The sequence below is a fragment of the Serinus canaria genome, chromosome 17 (assembly GCF_022539315.1).
Source record: "Serinus canaria isolate serCan28SL12 chromosome 17, serCan2020, whole genome shotgun sequence".
Lineage (NCBI taxonomy): Eukaryota > Metazoa > Chordata > Aves > Passeriformes > Fringillidae > Serinus > Serinus canaria.
The window spans coordinates 2,453,183-2,470,373 of record NC_066330.1 but is presented as its reverse complement, the minus strand read 5'-3'; the positions used below and the strand labels follow the sequence as shown (position 1 = coordinate 2,470,373).

At 51.2% G+C, this 17,191-nt stretch overlaps 1 protein-coding gene across 1 annotated transcript in view; it reads right to left on the bottom strand.

Moving 5' to 3' along the window:
• GPSM1 (G protein signaling modulator 1) overlaps positions 1 to 16,654 on the bottom strand; it is a 63,690-nt gene extending 47,036 nt beyond the window's left edge. The window contains exon 1 of the mRNA XM_018917611.3: positions 16,560 to 16,654. Coding sequence (XP_018773156.1) covers positions 16,560 to 16,618 — 59 coding nt within the window. The 5' untranslated portion in view covers positions 16,619 to 16,654. The remainder of the gene's footprint in view (positions 1 to 16,559) is intronic.
• Positions 16,655 to 17,191: the final 537 nt, after the last annotated feature.

Below are 17,191 nucleotides of genomic sequence, written 5' to 3'. Positions count from 1 at the left end.
AGCAACCTGTCACTGCTGACAACTCCATCAGAGCACACAGAAAATTATCATGGCACCAGACAGAGCCTGGGGTCACCTGTCTGCTGCCTTAAATATTGCAAATATCACAGGGCAAGAGAAACTCTTCCTGCCTGCAAGGTGAAAGTGCCTTTAAAAAAAGGAGAGAAGGGAAAAGGAAAGGTATTTATAGATATTTGATTCACGTTAGTGGGGGCGATTGCAGAGCTCATTCCCAATCAGACCTCGTGTAGTTCAAAACTCCAGGCTTTTAGACAGAAGGTAAGGCAGAAAAAAACCCATCAAAACCAGCAAGAGTTGTAAAAAATCCCCCTTAGTATTTCTATTGATTTGAGTTAGTGAAGCAACAGATTTTAGCATCTTACTTGCAATCTGATTAGGTTTTGTACAAAAATAAATCTAATTCCAGAGTGCTGGTGACGGGCAATTAAACATTTCTTCTGAAGCAAAAAAGGATCAGATTTACCAGGTGCTCTGTGTAAATGCATATTCACTGCCTTAACAAACTAAAAATGCATTGAAATAATGACTTGCTTTAAGGGTGTGCTGCCAATCAATCAAGCTGGGAATTATTCCCCTTCAGCAATTTCCTCTGGCAGCCCTGCACGGCTCCTGTACCTGAGGGGGAGCTGATGGCTCTGAACCACCAGGTCCAGGTGGCCTCAGACCCCTGGGGATGTGTCCCCTCCACTGATGGGGAGTGGCCTGAATATTTTCCTTTGCTTCCCTACCTGAGGAAAGCTGTTCCAGACCCTCCTGAGGCACAGGCTGAGTTATTTTCATGAATTCAAACCCATTCAGCCTCAGGCACTGCTCTTCTCTGCCTGGGGCACTCTCCCAAGGGTTTGGGGCAGTTTTCCCTCTTTACTCTGCCCCAGGCAGGGTCCACATCCACACCTGCCTCTCTCTCTCTCACTTGCTCCCAATGAGCTCCAATCTTTAAGGAAATCCCATTCCTTCTCCTAAATACAGGTGATTTCAGCTTCCTCCCCCCAAATACCATTTCCTTGCCACAGCACTGCACCCATCCATCATTCAGTCCCTCCTATCCACGCTGCTCCTCTCCATCACCAACACACCCAGCAGCAACCTGGCAGGAGAACAATGAAAATACTCAATTATCTCACTCCCAAATCCAGATCTGGCCAGCACAGCCCCTCACTGCCCACCCACATCACATCCCCAGCACAATCCCCTCCTGACACACAGGTTCTGTCTCAAACACAGGCTGGCAGGGAGGGTGACAAACAAACCAAGATTTACACGAAAAGAGCCTGATCCAAAGCACTTTTGGAAGCTGGAAACAGCACACAGGAGCTGCTTCCCCTGCAGCCAAAGGGCAGAACCCCTGGGACACCCTGACCCTCACCTCACCTCCTCAGTGAGGGGAAGGAAACAAAACCTCCTGTTGAGTTGGGAGAGGAAGAGGTCAGAGATGAAACCAGGAATGCTGCACCCAGTCCTCCCCAACTTCTGAACTGGTTCCAAGCATCTGGGCCAGAGCCCTGCACATCTGGAGGGGAGGAGGTTCCCACTGCACACACTTCCACTGCTAGGAACATTGCAGTGAGTCCTTTCAGTGACCCCTGAGCTGAAAATAACAATATCCACACTTTCCCTGCTGCTGGGGAAGTGTTTGCTCAAGCTGGAGCTCCAGGGATTACCCAGACCCAGCGATTTTCACTGCAGGCTTTTGCTAAAGGCACAAACCAGAAAATCCAGAGGGAAAAACTCCAGGGAGCTCTGGAAGCTGGTGGGTCTGTGCTGGCTCCAGATTTCCTGTCCCCTCACTGATGCAGCATCAGTGCTCCACAGTAGTCATTTCAGCTAATTGCTATCTACCATTAGCTGCAGAGTACTTACAAGGGATTCAATTCCACTGCATATTTGCTAATAAATCCCAAATGACACTGAGGAAGACAGCTGTATTTAGCTGCCTTTACCCTCTCATTAGCAGTGCTGAATGAGACCCCATTTCAATGGGGAATGGCTCCAAGAAGCTGTGTCACTGTCAGAAATCCAAATCCAAACTCCCCACTGCCTGCTGGAAAGCAAAAGTCATCCAGCATTCCCCTGCTTGCACAACCTCTGTGGCTTGGATCCCTGGGGATGGGGGAGCAGAGGACAGATGGGAGTTATTTGCTGTTTTCAGAGTTATTTGCTGGGGTTTTTATGACTCTGAGTCGGTAGGTGCAGGAACTTCAACCTAAGGACTCCAAAATATTTTGCAGAGGTGCGAGGGCAGCAATTACCCCATTTTTCAAAAATGGCAGCTGAGGCTCTGGAGGAAAATTATGCCTTGTTGTGAGTCAGCTGTAGGGAAGGGAAAGGAGCCCTGGCTCCCAGAGCCTCTGCCAGGCCCTCCCTCCCAAGGGGAATGAGGTCAATGAGGCTCAGCACCTTCCACCCAGGCAGGGATGCTCCCAGCTCAGCACCACGCCAAAAAACCAAAGAAAAGCCCCCAACCCCAGGAGCTGAAGAGATCCCTGACCTGCAGAAACCTGACCCACACCTGGGAGGTTTGGGCTCTCAGTAAATGATACACTGGCAACAATTATCTTGAATCCATGACCCAAATGCTGCCCACAAATCCAGCTGGACCCACAGGAAGAGCAGAGAGCAAAAAGGGAATTTTTCTGTGTCAGCTGAGGAGTGAAATTTCTAACAGGCAATGAGCAGAAATTTAAGTCATTGTGCTCCAAAATTAGTCAAGTATCAAAGGACTACCATGGATGTAATTAACTTCCAGCACTTGAAAATGCTCAGACGAGATTAAGGTGCAAATGTGAATTTCATCTCAGCCTGGTTAACAGTTTCACTTGATAGCCAGTTTCAAAGCACTTAAATTATAAGATGCAAATACTTTGCAGGGTCTGAGGAAGTGATGATTAAGGAGATATCAATTTGAAAATTAATTCATTAAAACATGTTCTGACTCCCAAATGGGAAAAAAAAATTATTAGGAATCTACCAAGTGTATGAACTGATCAAATTCTCTGAAGGAGAACTGTGCAGGAGAACTCACTTTCAAGAAGAGTGAGAATGAAATGAGCCTGGAACACAATTTCTTTGCACAGCTCATCAGCAGGGCATAAACCCAACCACCAGCAGCCATGTGAGAAAAATAGAAATAAATATAGAGGCCAGGAGCACCAGCTTGCCAAACACAAGTGGAGTCACGATGCTGATGCCTGAGGATGCTCTTTCCTTCCCAGAAACACAAACCCCAGCAGTTTGGGCTGTTCCTGCAGCACCTGACCCTGAAATGTGCCCTGAGGAGCACCTGCCACAGGAAGGGCTTTTAGACATTTCTATTTGGTCACAGAGGAATGAACTCAGCACAACAAAGGGAGTTCCTGAGTTTTCCAAGAGTATTTGGCTTTCTTGAACAACACCAGCACCTTGAATGAGGTTAATCCATCACAGTGCCATCAAACAGCACTCTGGGGATGGTTTCACCAGCAGTGAAGTGCTGTTTCCTTCAGTCACTTCCAGAAGCCAGAGAGCAGCAGAGGACATGCAGGCTGAGTGGCTTTTCATGACAAACTTACGTTGGCAACTGGGTCAACACATCTCTCTCTAAAATATATAAATATATGCTGTGATTTAAACAAACATACTGCAGAATCCAGCAGGTTACAATTACCATATCGATCAGAAAAAAATAAGTAATTGCCTTATCCACATCCAAACAATGAAAATAATTTCTTTGTTACCTATTTTATTTATGCCATTCAGCTTCTACTACCCACCAGTACAGAGGAGCTCATTCAGGTCAAACTTAATACTGAAAATGGGCAAGTCCTGGTTTGGAGGGTTCTTTCCAAATTCAGAAGAACCATAAATGAGAGATTTAGAGACATCACCTCTCTAAAACTGCCCCAGACACCCAGTGGGGGCTCAGTCTGGGTGCTGTCCTGGGATGGAGAAGGGGCTCCTGAGCCAGGGATGAGTCCCCATGGATCCCAGAGGGTCCAACAGGGCAGGGGAGCAGCTCAGCACCAGAGACTGAGACCATGCCAGCCTCCCCTAATTCCTGCCCCAGGGTCCTGCTACCCCCAGCTGCTGGCAGGGTCAAGCTCAGCCCCGCAAGTGCCACCAGCACAATGGTCCCAGTTGTTCTGGGCAGCTGCACAGGCTGTGTGAGGTTTCCTCTCCTGCACAACCTTGAGTGAAAGCAAGGCTTGTTTTCTCACAGGCCCCAGTCTATTCTCCATTCAAGCTGCCTGGAAACCCCTCCAGCTGCAGCTCCCACTTCTCCTTCCTCTCCCAGCCAGCCAGTTGCTCCTGCCTGCAGCAGGAAAACAACTGTGTGTGAAAAGGTGCCGCCAAACCCCAGAAACACCAGGGACTGCCTTACAGCCAAGCCCAGCCAGCCAAAGGAGCCACCTCTGCCTGTCCCATGTCCCACCTCATCCCAAAGCTCCTGCAGCAGCTGGAGGCTGCACACAGTCCCCATGTGGTGCCTCCTTCCTGCCATAGCCCCTGCAAACCCCAGCCAGGCTGGGGCACGGCCATGGGATCGTCACCGTGATGCAGCAGAAAAGGAAACCATGGCAAAGTTCACACCACAGCTTTTTCCACTGACTCCACAGCCAAGCTGGTTCTGCTCCCTTCCTGTCTCATCTGCTTCCACCAGCCCCAAGCCAAGGGTTCCAGGCCAAGAGAGAGAGAGGAGCCTTTGGGATCCAACAGAGAATTCACACCCTGAGCCTGGGCCACCAGGCTGGGAGCCAGGGAGGGGCTGAGCCATCCCAGCTCACCAGAGAATGCTAAGGATGCTCTGCAGCACCTGAAAGGGCTTTGGATGGGACCTCAGGGACAGAGCCAGCACAAAGCTGGCCCTTGCACTCCCTGCAGAGCTCTCTGAAGAGCAAACAGCAGGAACCAGACAAATCCAGTGAATCCAAACGTGCAGCAACTTCTTTTTCAAAGGACCATCTGGTAAAGCCTGTGTGGAGGGTGAAATCCAGCCTGTGCTAGTCCCTCCCTCAGGGATTAGAGCCCTGAGTGCCCAGAGCAGAGGCATTTCAAAGGTGGCTCTCCCAGGTCACAGAGAGCTCCTGCCAGGGCTGAAGCACTGCCAGCCACCAGGACAGATTGCTGTTGGCAAAGCTGCAGCACAGCAGATTGCACCAATTTGACATTGTTTTTCTGCAGCTGTCTCCTGCTCAGAGGGCTGTTTAAAGCATTGTTGTGCTCTCCCTGAAAATTCCAGGGGTGCCAAAAATCAGGCATCAGCCCAGAGACACTCATGGGTTTAGAAGGCCAAGAGAACAAGAGCTCACACTGGACACAGCCCTTTCCCCTGGCTGTTACACAGCCACAGGGCATCCCTCCAAACTTTGTAAAGATAATTCCACATCTGTCTGAAAAACAAGGGAAGAGGCTCCCCAGGAGCTCAGCTATCAGCCAGGTGTCCACTGCAAGCCTTGCCAGCATCTCTAAAACTGCTCCTCCAGCTCCTCAGTGCAAACCCAAACCCAGCAGACCAGCACCTAAAGTACTCCAGAGCACACTGCAGAAAAATCTGTGTATCCTACCAGGTGGGAAGCCCCCAAAATCCAGGCATGGCAGGAGTCCCAGAAAGGCACATGGTCCCACACAAGGTGAGAATTCCACTCAGCCTCGCTCCTCAGAGAGCAGCCCTGCTGTCTGGCACTGTGCTGGGTGTCTGCTGCCTCTCAGGGATCCCTCCAGCACCCTGCCAGCTGCTCTCTCTGGGACTCAGTCCTCCACCACATCCCCCCAGTTTTAGCACTTCTGTCCCAGCATGGAAAGCATCTACCCTGGAAATGCTTCTGTGCAGATCAAGCACAGGGAGGCAGCTCCTGCTCCTCCCCACACACCCCATCAGTCTGGCTCTGACACTGTGGCACAGTGCAGCTCAATCACAGGTGTAAACAGCAGCAAATACATATTTTGAGAAGAGTTTGTCATGTAGCTCACATCCTCTATGTGTGAAGTGGGCTCTGCTCCTGTTCTCCCACAGGAGGGGTTTGTATCAACATCATGTTTCTTGAAAACTCTTCCCAAATCCAGCCAGAATGCTCCTCTCCACAGGCCTATTTTGGGTTTAATTTAGATCCTTCTTGCAATCTCACAGGTACTGCAATGAGTTTACAGACCACAGGCTGCTGCTCTGGAGCTCTGGGAGAATTCCCTGCTCCCCTCCTGCCTCACACTGGTGAGAGAAGGGAGGATCCAGCATCAGGCTCACACACATGCCCAAATCCAGGGAGCCCATTTATCCTGACAACTGAATTATGCATGTCTGCAGAAAAAGAAAAATCTCTGCTCCAGCACAGAGACATCATCATCATCCAGCAGTGAAAAAAACACATGGCACAGCACCAGGCTGCATGGAAAATGTGCTTCAGGAGCAGGGACAGGGAGGAGGAGACAGCTGACAAGACAGCTCTTACCTTAACCCCTGAGGGTGGTGGGCTGGGGGAGCTGCTGCCAGGCAGGAGCAGCTCTGCTTCCACAGGGATTTCGTGTCCTGGGGGAGCCTGCCTGTTCTGATCCAGGGCATTCCTGAGCTGCTGCATTTGTGCTGCACAAACAGCCTCCACGAACCTTCCAGGAGCAGTTCCATCCACCAACACACATGGCTTTAATTGGGGTTGGTTTTTTTTCACTTCCATTGCAGTCACATGTTGGGAGCTGTTACTTTTCTCTCCTCTGTGTGTATGTGGATGGCTGCATCCTCACTCTCCTGCCTCAGGCAAGCAGCTCTGAGAGTGTCAGCCTCGACAAATGACTCAGTTCTGTCTGCAGCCAGGGCTGCAAAGCATCTCCTGTCTCCCCTTCCCCTCCTGAGCTGCTGCTCACACAGCTGCCCAGGGCAGCTGAGCTCTGCCCTCAGCACGTGGGCTTGGAGCTCCACAGAGCAGAGCTGGAGCCCCAGAAACCCTGAGGGGAATTCCTGAGTCCCCCAGGGCCATTCAGGAAGGGATTCCCACCACCACAGGAGAATCACTTTGCTCAGGGCAGGGAACACAACGCGACATTTTTCTCTGCTCACTCCTCATCCTTACGTGACAGATCTGCTGCTGGTCCCCTCTGCAGAGTGGTCACTCACTGGCACAGCTGGGGACAACCTTCTGCCAAAACCACTGGTGCCAAAGGATGGTTTTATTGAAGAGAACATCTAGCAGAGTGAGTTTTTCTTTTCTTCAGAACAGCAGAGGAAAATGTGAGTATTTTCAGTCATTTCATTCTTAACTCCCCAGACACCTGAGCACGCTGCAGAAGCTCCCTGTGGACCAGCACCTCCTCAGAGCCTGTGGTACCTGCTGGAACTGCCCCTGCCTGCCCTCCCAGCAGGGCACACCAGAGGGATGACCAGACAGAAAACAGCAGCTTTTCTTTCTCCCCTGGCTTTACCCAGGAAGGCACCAAACCACAGACTTCCACCAGCCAAGCAGTTCGTGCTCAGGGTTTCCTGGATTACTGCCCTGATGGAAGCAATTCATACCAGAGCTGGCCAAGGGCTGCAGCCTTAAAATTCTGGGCACATGGCAGTGAACTCATATGTTTTATTATTTAGACCCATGCAGGAGCTCAGACACTGGGCTGAACTCAGAGGCCAGGAAATGCCTGGAGGTACACGTGGAGGATCACAATTCCAGGACATTCAGCTGCTTTTAGGGGTGTAAGTCTCCACTCAAGCACCATGAGATGCTGGCCCACGGGCTTCCCAAGCTGGAAATCACAAGGGCTTGTTTGTCAGGGGAAGAAGAGAAGCACCCATGGCTTAGGAAGCTCAGTATTTCCATGTGCTGGTCGCTGGTGGTTTGTATTCCTGCCTTCATGCTGCAGCAGGCTTGGCTGATAAACAAGCTCAATCTGATGGCCTCTGTGTTTTGCAGCAAGATCCAATCCCCAGAGCATTTCCTCCATACAAATCTCTGCAGACAGCTGCTAAAAAAAGGGGCTGTTGCTGCTGCAGCACCAGCTGGGATATGGTGAGTGCACAAGGACAGCAAGGACAGGACCCTCCTCAAAGCCCTGCAGCTCCTGCCCATCCCAAATCCTTCCTGCCCAGCTGGAACTGCAGATGTGTCCTTTTCTCCCTCCATCTTTCACCATACCCCAAAAGACAGCCACCCCCAAGGCAGGGCAGCTCCACTCACTCCCACAATTGAACCTGCAGGATTTTCTGACAGGGAACATTGCTCTGTGTCCCTCTCTCCTTTTTAAATTAATTGCTCTCTTCTCAAAGCCTGAGAGACAGGGAACTCGTGGAGTCACAGGTGCCTGAGCACTCAGGGCTGTTCTGCTTCCTTCAAGCCCTGGTCTGGGCTCTTCTCAGTGACCAGAGCCCAGGGCCACCCAGGCTGCTCCTCCTCCTGTGGTCTGCAGTGTTCCCTTTGCAAGGGACACCTTGTAAACAGACAGAGGCTGGCATTTAATTCACCAGCTGGTAACTTCCTCCTAAACAACTTTCTGCTCCCTTTAGAACAGCAGAGCCACTGTAATTCCGTGTGACACCAGTGCTGCAGTGCCCAGCAGGGCTCAGTGAAGGACAAAGCCAAGGTCTCCAATTCACAATTAGCACAATTACCCTCACTCTGACGTGGGTAAGGAAGTGTTGAAGGAAAGGAGTGGGAGTCAGGACATTCAGCTCCCAGTTTTACCTCTGTTCTCTTTCACCCTGATGGCTATACAATTTCCCACCCTTGAAAACAAGAACAATATTTCCCAGAAAAGCTGCAATAAAACACTGGTGTTTACCATGCACTCTGGAGCCCTGGAACGGATGCAACCCTGCCAGGATCCACTCAGCACCATCACACAAACCATGAATAACAGTAATTAACAAATAGCCCCAGAGAGATGAGTATTAATCAGCACTTCCCAGCTCTCCTCAGGCATGAACGGATATTCCACAGATGGAGTGCACAAAGAGCCACCTCAACTCTGCAGTGTGGATCACAGAAACTTCTCCCACAAATAATTTGAGCTGAAGCTGCTCCAGAGCACAGAAAAAAGCAGCAATTCACACCAAAGCACCCAAGGAGGTACCACCAGGTACAGGAGAGCACTCCAATGGCACCTGCTGTGACACCCCCCAGAGCAAACACAGCCCAGTGCTCTGCAAAACCACAGGAGTGTCAGGAAAGTCCTGGAAACAGAACTGGGAAGGCACTTGGTGCAGCAAACCCCTCTGTTCTACCTGGAAATACCCATGGGTGCAGATCTGTTCATCGAGACATGCAGGAACTCCAGATCACACAGGGACCACTGTCCCAGCAGTGGGGTGGGGCTTCCCCTGAGGAACTCAGCTCAACCACTAATTATTTGTGCTGCCCTATGGCAAAGCTGATCTCCTCTGCTGCAATCCTCCCAGGGAGAGGCTGCAGACCAGGCAATCTGTCCCCAACCCCATCACAGATCAGCACCTGGACCTGCAGCCACAGCACCCAGGAAAGGGCTCCCCTTCTCAGGAGCCAACTCTGCACCCTGGCAGCCAGAAAGTGTGAGGGGAACAGAGCAGGGTGCCCAGGGCAGGCAGGGAGCCCTGTCAGCCCCTGGGTGCTCAGAGCAGCCTCCAGCAGTCACCCTGTGCACCCAGCTCAGAGCCAGCTGCAGACAGAACTGACAGCTCTCAGCCCTGCCCATGCATTTTTAAAAGCAGCTTCCAAGACAAAACATCTGCTCCCAGGTGGAGCATGAAACAGCTCTTACACTGAGCTCTGTTATTAGTGTTTCCCCATTTAAGTCCTTTTTCTTGGCCTTTCTCTTGCATTAGCCCCTAACTCCCAGGAAGGAGCCCCTCTGGCTGCTCCAGAGGGTGGGAGAGCAAAGGGTAACAGAAAAGCTTGAGGAGAGCCAAGACAATCCAATATTCCTCTTCCAAAAATCCCTCCAGGGGTAGCAGCTGCACAGAGCTAAGGTTCAGAGCAGAAGGTGAAGCTTCTTTGGATGGATCCTGTCTCATCTCAGAGTCAGAAAGGAAACACCTGTGGTTCCAGTGCCTGCCATCCTCAGGCAAAATCCTCTTGCTAAAGCAAACTGGGAATAGATTTTTAAGCTATTTACTCCTACCCTGAAGGTACTGAACAGACAGCAGCACTGCTTTCCAAATCATTAGTTCAGGGGTTTGTTGCTGCTCCAGTGTCCAGGGCCTTGCAGAAGGTCTTCTTATCCCTTCCACTGAAATAAGGAAGAGCAGATATCAATGAGGTGCTTCAGCAGATGCTTGTCCCCCCTTTTCCAGGCTCCAGTGGGACAGGGATCTCTCAGGTACTTCCAGGGTCAGGCCTTGACATTGGTTTGGGTTTGGCTGCCCACTTTGAAAGCTCTCAGTCCCATGCCTCAGATTCAGTTCTAAACAGAGCCTGTCTCTGCCCCTCTCCTAAGGGAACAGAGGTCATGGCTATTGTCCTCCACCAGGCCTGTTAATTTTATCTCAGGAGAAGTGAGTTAAGTGACTTAAGTACAGAGCTGTGCTGCAAATTGCTCATTTAATATTGCCCTTGAAACTGCACTGTAATGATAATTTTTCACTTCCTTCCCTAGGCAGTTGCATAACACTGCTGGGCATTGTTTAGAGAGCTCCAAAGCTGAGGCAGCCGTGTCCCTTTCACCCTCTCCTCACCAAGCACTGGCAGGGATGTTGACTTTCTGGTTGTGGGGCGGTTTTTGGCTTTTTTTTTTTTTTTTCCATTCTATTAGCTTATTACATTAAACAACAGATGGACGTGACTCTGAATGCAAATAGCCTTCCAACAAAATGATTCCTACTTTCTTCAGCTTTCAGTGGGAAAAAAATCTCATTTATACCAGTTAAATCTAAGCCAATTAGAAAGGCAGATCTGTCAAATAACATTTAATTAAATCTAAGTTTATGGAGGGAGCAGCCCAGTCAATGAAAAGCTTTCCCACTGACAATATAAATAGCCCAGGCCCAGAATTCAACAGCCCCACTTTGTGGTTGGGATCCTCAGCCTGTGTGCCCAGACCAGCAGGAATTTGGGTGTCGTGGCTTTGGTTGGCAAGGGATTTTATAAGAGGGAAGTGGAATTCTGGAAGCTGGGCTGGCTGATCAAAGGGGCACAGAGAGCAGGACTGGGATGGGAGGGATGGGACACAGCACCAGATACACTGAGAGCAATTTGGAGATAAAATTGCTCTTCAAGCAGAAGAGCATCAAGAGTTAAGTAAAATCTCTCTCTCCACTTTCAGAAACTTGCTGCTGGTGGCTTCTTGCAGAGAAAGACCTGACAGAGTTCAAACCTGTTCTTCAGGCAAGTCTGGACACCACCTTGAGTGCAAAATCATGAGACAGCAAGAAATCCACATACCACAACAGAAATACAGTTTGTGCTCTCCAGCACCAAGGTCTGATCTGCTGGAGAGGAGGCAAGAGAGACAGAGGGGAAACAGGAGCATGAGAGCTGGGGAGATGGGGCTTGAGACAGAGCAGCATCTGCTCCGTGGGGAGCTCAAAGCAAAGAGAGCAGTGACAAAGCTGTGTCCTGCGGATGTGCTAAAGCAGCACAGATGAAGGCAGCCACACCTAGAAGTGCCTGGATCCAGGACACAGGCCAGGCTCAGGGCAGGTGGCAGCAGGGTGGTCCTGCAGGGACCCCCTGTCCCACCCCAGCACTGCCAAGCACAGAGAAGCAGAGGTGGGAATGTCACCCCTGAGGGCACACTGAGCCCTCCTGCTCTGACAGGAACACACACACACTCCACAGGTGTGAACCCAGGCAGGCTCTTCCATCCTGATGAACTCCCTTTAACAAACCAAACCACTCCATCACTGCCAGCCCCTAAAAACATCCTCTCCTATCTGCCTCCCACAGATGCTCCCTCCAAGCCTGAGGCTTGGATCAGAGAGGACAGAAGTTGATTTCCCAGACTTCTACCAGCATTTCCAATTTTAAGCCTTTCTGCTCCTGGCTATGACTTTGCTCATCCTCAAGGCACCACCAAGGCAAGGCTTTCCCCTGTGGTTTATGTAATCTATCAGGAAAAAATCCAGTGTCTGGGACACTCATCCCTGAGCTGGAGGAGGGGAATGCCAAGGGAGCTGTGCAGCCTGTTCCTGTCCCCAGTCACCAGCATGGGCGTGGTCCAGCTGCATTTGGTTCAAGAGAGGAAGAGCCAAAAAGGATTTCCAAAATCACTCTTCTATAACAAATCAATTTCTCAGCTTTCAGAACACGTTTTCATCCTTTGGTGTAACAGGCACTGCTTCCCCTAACTTTGAAAATAAGGGGTAGCAGATCCCTAATTGGCCACATCCTTCAGGAAAACAGGAATTAATCACACAGAGGATTTTCCTGTGGCATAAGCAGCTGATGCTGTGGAATCAGCCAGAGCTCTGACAGGACCTGGAGCCAGAACAGGACCCACCAGTCATGGAGTGAACAAAACTGCTGCACCAGTCAGTCACCACAATCCAAACACCAATCTCCTGCTTACAGGAACTCTTTCCAGTGTCCCTCCTCTCCTGCTGGCCATGAGCTCCTGGAGACACCGTCCCAGGAGAGAAGCAGCCAGTAGCCAATGCAACAGGCAGCAAAGGCATGGAGCTCTGGGCAGCACAGCTCCCTCCTGCCCCACAGCCAACATTCCAGGTGGGAAGGGTCACAGCTGCTTCCAGCCCCAGCTCCGGTGTGATTATTCATATTTATCTCACAGAAAACTGGCTTTGAGGGGTGTCCTCAGGCCACAGCCGAGTCACAAACTGATTTGACTTCAGCTGACTCAGAGGCAAACATGGAATAACCACAAACACGTGGCCAAGGCACAACATTCCTTTCTGGTCTGCCTGGCACAAACATCCCATACAAGGCACAGGATTTGGGGACAAAGCATCCTGAGGGACTGCAGCCACCCAGGAGAGGCACAACAAGCAGAACCTGGATCAGTCAAGTGCAGGGCAGCACAGGAGAGGGCAGAGCATCAGCTCAGCTCCATTTAATGTGCACACAGTCCAACCAACACCCTGAGGACAAGAAGTGTTTGTATGGCAGCAGCACCTACAGGGCAGAGGCAAAGCAGGATCACTCTGTGCCCGGCACAAGGCACAGCCCTGCCCCACAGGAGACCAGGGGCAGAGCTGCTCTCCCCACATCCCATGAGATGAAACACAGAAGAACCTAAAAGAACACCCAGAATCCTGGGGAAAGCACCAAATCCTAGGTGTGCCCAGCAGGATCCCTCTCCCTGCTGAGTGGACACTCAATGTCCTGCCTGGCTCCACTTTGGGATGCCCACATGACTCACCAGTGCTGCAAGTACAAGTGAGAAGTTCAGACCATCCCAAGACAGATGTCAACAAAGCCAACACTGCCTGCTAAGCTATCATGTAATTTTTGCTCAGGCCAGCTATTATGCAGCACAGCTATTTTAGAAATGTTTGTCCTGTTTTATACATCCTTCTGCCTGGTGGAGACTGCCAACAGAAGAAAAATCAGAATCTTTCAGAAACATCTCAACCAGCATTCAGAAATGTAATAAGCAATTTCAAGTTTAATCTACAGAGTAAACAGAGACCAAATGGCCATTCCCAGCTTTCTGGGAGAGCACCTGAGCCCTTCCCCAGTTCCACAGAGGAAGCTGATTGCACTTTGCCAAACCCAGCACTGCTGCTGGTGCTAATTTTCACCTCAGGCAGATACAATTAAATACCACCTCTTGGAAAGAAAATAGCTGTTAGCCTTATATAAAAGTCCAGATTCAAAAGTTGTGTGAGTTTACTTTACAAGAACTGGGGAAAATACCAAGTATTTCATGGTATTGTTATTCCTTACACAATAAACAAAGAACAAATCCAGTCCAGAAGTGGATTTTCTCCCCAGTTTGCTTTGCAAACCCCAGTTTATGGTGCCTCATCCACCAGGCTGAGTTGTGCCCTCTCTCACTGCCTTCCATGTCAGAAGGGCAGCAATTTCTGCATCCCAGTTTTCCCATCAGAAGAGGAGGAAGGAGCCTCCTCTCCCCGAGCTCTGTGGTGCTCAGAGCACTCTCTAATTGCCCGATGCACATTCAGGTCAGGTCCTCACCCTGGTGACACTAATGAGTGAGATGGGGACTGTTTGTGACACAATCAAGGAAAGTTTGTAAACATCACAAAAGCCAGGAGTGCTTTGGAAAACAGAAACTGTAGGAGAGCAGGGGAAGGGAAAGGTGTGCTTTTATCTGAGTTCTCAGGGCAGATTAATGCATTTCTGGGCTGATTGCAGCATTATCAATGTTCTTTCTGTGTGGGATCAATAACATCTCCATGATGTCAGTGCAGGACAAGGAGGGTTTCCCCAGGACATGTCCATGTCTCTCTCCCACACCCAGAAATCTCCAGAGTGGCCTTTTAAAACAAGGGCCCAAATCCAGGGGAGCTCTCTGGGCAATGGTGGATGTGTCCCCAGGATGAGCTTGTCACTGTCCACAGTCCAGGGGAACCATTGATGGATTTGGTGCTTCCTACACCTTCAAAATCAGCCAGCCAGCACAGAAGGGCAGGTTAGAGCACCTGCAGCAGTGGAGAAGAGCAGGACACCTGCTGCCAGCAGGTATTTCACAGCTACTGCAAGCCTTGTTCTGCCCAGCAAGTCCTCAGAGGTTACACACAGCTGAATTAATGCACTTGAATTAATACCACCCCAAAACCCCATGGAAGGTAAAGCACTAACTCAGGCTCCCATAGAACTTGGCCAGCTCAAATGTGAGGGACACAATCACAGAACTGGACAATTCCAACAAGCCCCAGCAGTGACCCCACACCAGGAGCTGACCCCACAGGTTCACCAGCCCTGCAGAATCACAACTTCCAAAGCCCTGGACTTCCAACAAGTCCTGCCTGAAACTCCACAGTTCTGTGCAGCAAATGGCATCAGAAAGGTGAGCAAAGACACAGAGCTGCACAGGGGCAGAAACACCCTGGGTTGTGGTGTATGACTGCTGTAGCAAAAGTTTTGACTCCAGTCTCTGTAAATAGAGATTTGGCCCAGTCAGCACTCGGATTATTTGCTGTCAGCACAACAGAGCACATGCCTTTGTTTAGGCGGGGTTGAATTTAGGGAACCACTAAAGGATGTAATAAAATGAATAAACACTTTCATTTTTGGCATGTTTCTCTCCACCTCACCCTGTTTCCTAGAAGGAAAATGCCTTCCCCAGCTCTCCTGCCTGCACAGGTACCTTCTGCAGTTCTTACACCTCAATGCTCCCAGAAAAAAAAGAAAACCCCACATTTTAAGATTTTAGCATGTGTAACTGGATTTTTAGTCTCAGTCACCTGAGGTTCCACCCATCACACCAGAGACAGCCATTGAATTCACCCTCAAGTTTCTGTGCCGCAATAAAAGTGAAATTAAGGAAGAAACTAAGTTACCACTTATTTTGCAGAGCAGTAGGGACAGAGGCTCCACCAGCACTTGCTTTCAAGGCCTAAAAGGCACAGCAGAGACTTGTAAAAACCACATGCCCTGCCAGAGCCACCCAGATAAGCCACAGGAAAATGCTTCCCATTTCTCTTCCCCAGCAGCTGGGAGCAGAGCTCATGTGCAGGCACACATTTGTGATAAGCAGTCTCCTGCTAAAATTTCCTTTACAAAAGTGACCAAAATCCACTCCCCAAAAAGTTTCCATGAAAAACAAAGAGAAAGAAAGAAGGAGCCCAAGTCTGGTTAAAATCCAGCAGGTTTCTCCCCAGATCTAGCTCACCCAGAGCAGGCACAGCAATGATATTAACTCTGCTGCCTCCTTTTCCCTGGAGTTGCTCTACAACACAACACAACCAAGAAACACCTGCTGCCCACCCTAATGAACAACACTCATTAAAGCAGACAACCCACTAGCTGCTGTGCTAATTACTGCAGAGCCTGCAAAGAGAATTGGTGAGAAGCTACTGTATCCCATACACTTGAAGCATTCTTGGGCTTTTTTAGCCCTCTAGTCCAGCCACTGCATCACCTCCACTTCAGACTACTAGAGGAGAAATAAAACACAATGGTGAACAGCATGAACAACGCTGTAAGGCCTCAAAGTCACTCATTTAGTCTTCTTTTGGTTTAGCGTTTTTCACTTTTGATCTAAATGAAGAGAACGAGCCTTGCCACGAACGCCAAACAGCCTGGAGCTATTTTTCTTCCCCCCAGCCCTGTGTAAATTTCTGTAGCGCCCAGTTTTAAAGCTGAGACTCGAAGTCTCTGCAGTGCGATCGGGAGCCTCCCATGCGAATGCCCAGCACCGAGGAGCTTCGAGCATCACCCTCCCCAGCTGAGGAGCCTCTCTCCTCCTTGGCAGGCCAGTGCCACGGATCCCCCCGGAGCTGCCCCACGGAGGGAGCGCCGCGTCCTTCCCGGCTCCGCTCCGGCCGCATCCCCACCCGTGCAACAGCTCCGGGCTCCGGCTGCAGGAGCGCTCCCTCCTCCTCCTCCTCCTCCTCCTCCTCCTCCCGTCCCTCCGCCGCGCTCCGGGGCTCGGGGCTGTCCCCGGGGCTGGGCGGGCTCGCAGCTCGGGGCCGGGCTGTCGCCAAGGACAGGGCTGTCCCCGCTCCGGGCTGTCCCGGCCCCGCTCACCTGCAGTGGAAGCGCCGTGCGGCGGAGCCGGGGCTGTCCCCGCCGGGCGGGCTCGCCATGGGCGCCGGCCCCGCGGCGGGGAGCGGGCAGCGGAGTATGGCAGCGCCGGGAAGTGATGCACCGAGCAAAGAAACTCGCGGGCAGGCCCCTCCTCCGGCTGATGTCACCCGGCCTGCCTCCCTCCCTCCCTGCCGCCCGCGGGGCACGGCGGGTCCCGCCGCGGGACGGGGAGCGCAGACCGGGCACGGCATCTCCCAGGCTGGCAGAACCCCCCGTCCCGTTGGGGACATCCCCCTGGGGACACCCCTATGGGGACATCCCCGGCAGTGCCACCCGCTCACCTGAGCGGGCACCTCACCTGCACGTTATCGCCGCGGAGCAGCATCGCTGATTCCTGCCCAGCTGGAGCTCTGGAAAGCCATAACGACTCTCGGTTTTGGCTTGGCCACAGCCCTTTTGTCTTCGAAAGTGTCTGCACCTGGAGACAGGCAGGATGAGCAGCTGGGACCAGGCAGGACCTGGCAGGGCTGTGCCACAGCCACAGGGCAAAGTCTGGCTGCTCTCTTTGGTGGAGAGGAATCCCCCAGGAAAAGGGATTTTCCCTCCAGCCCACAGCAGTTTCTCTCAGCTAA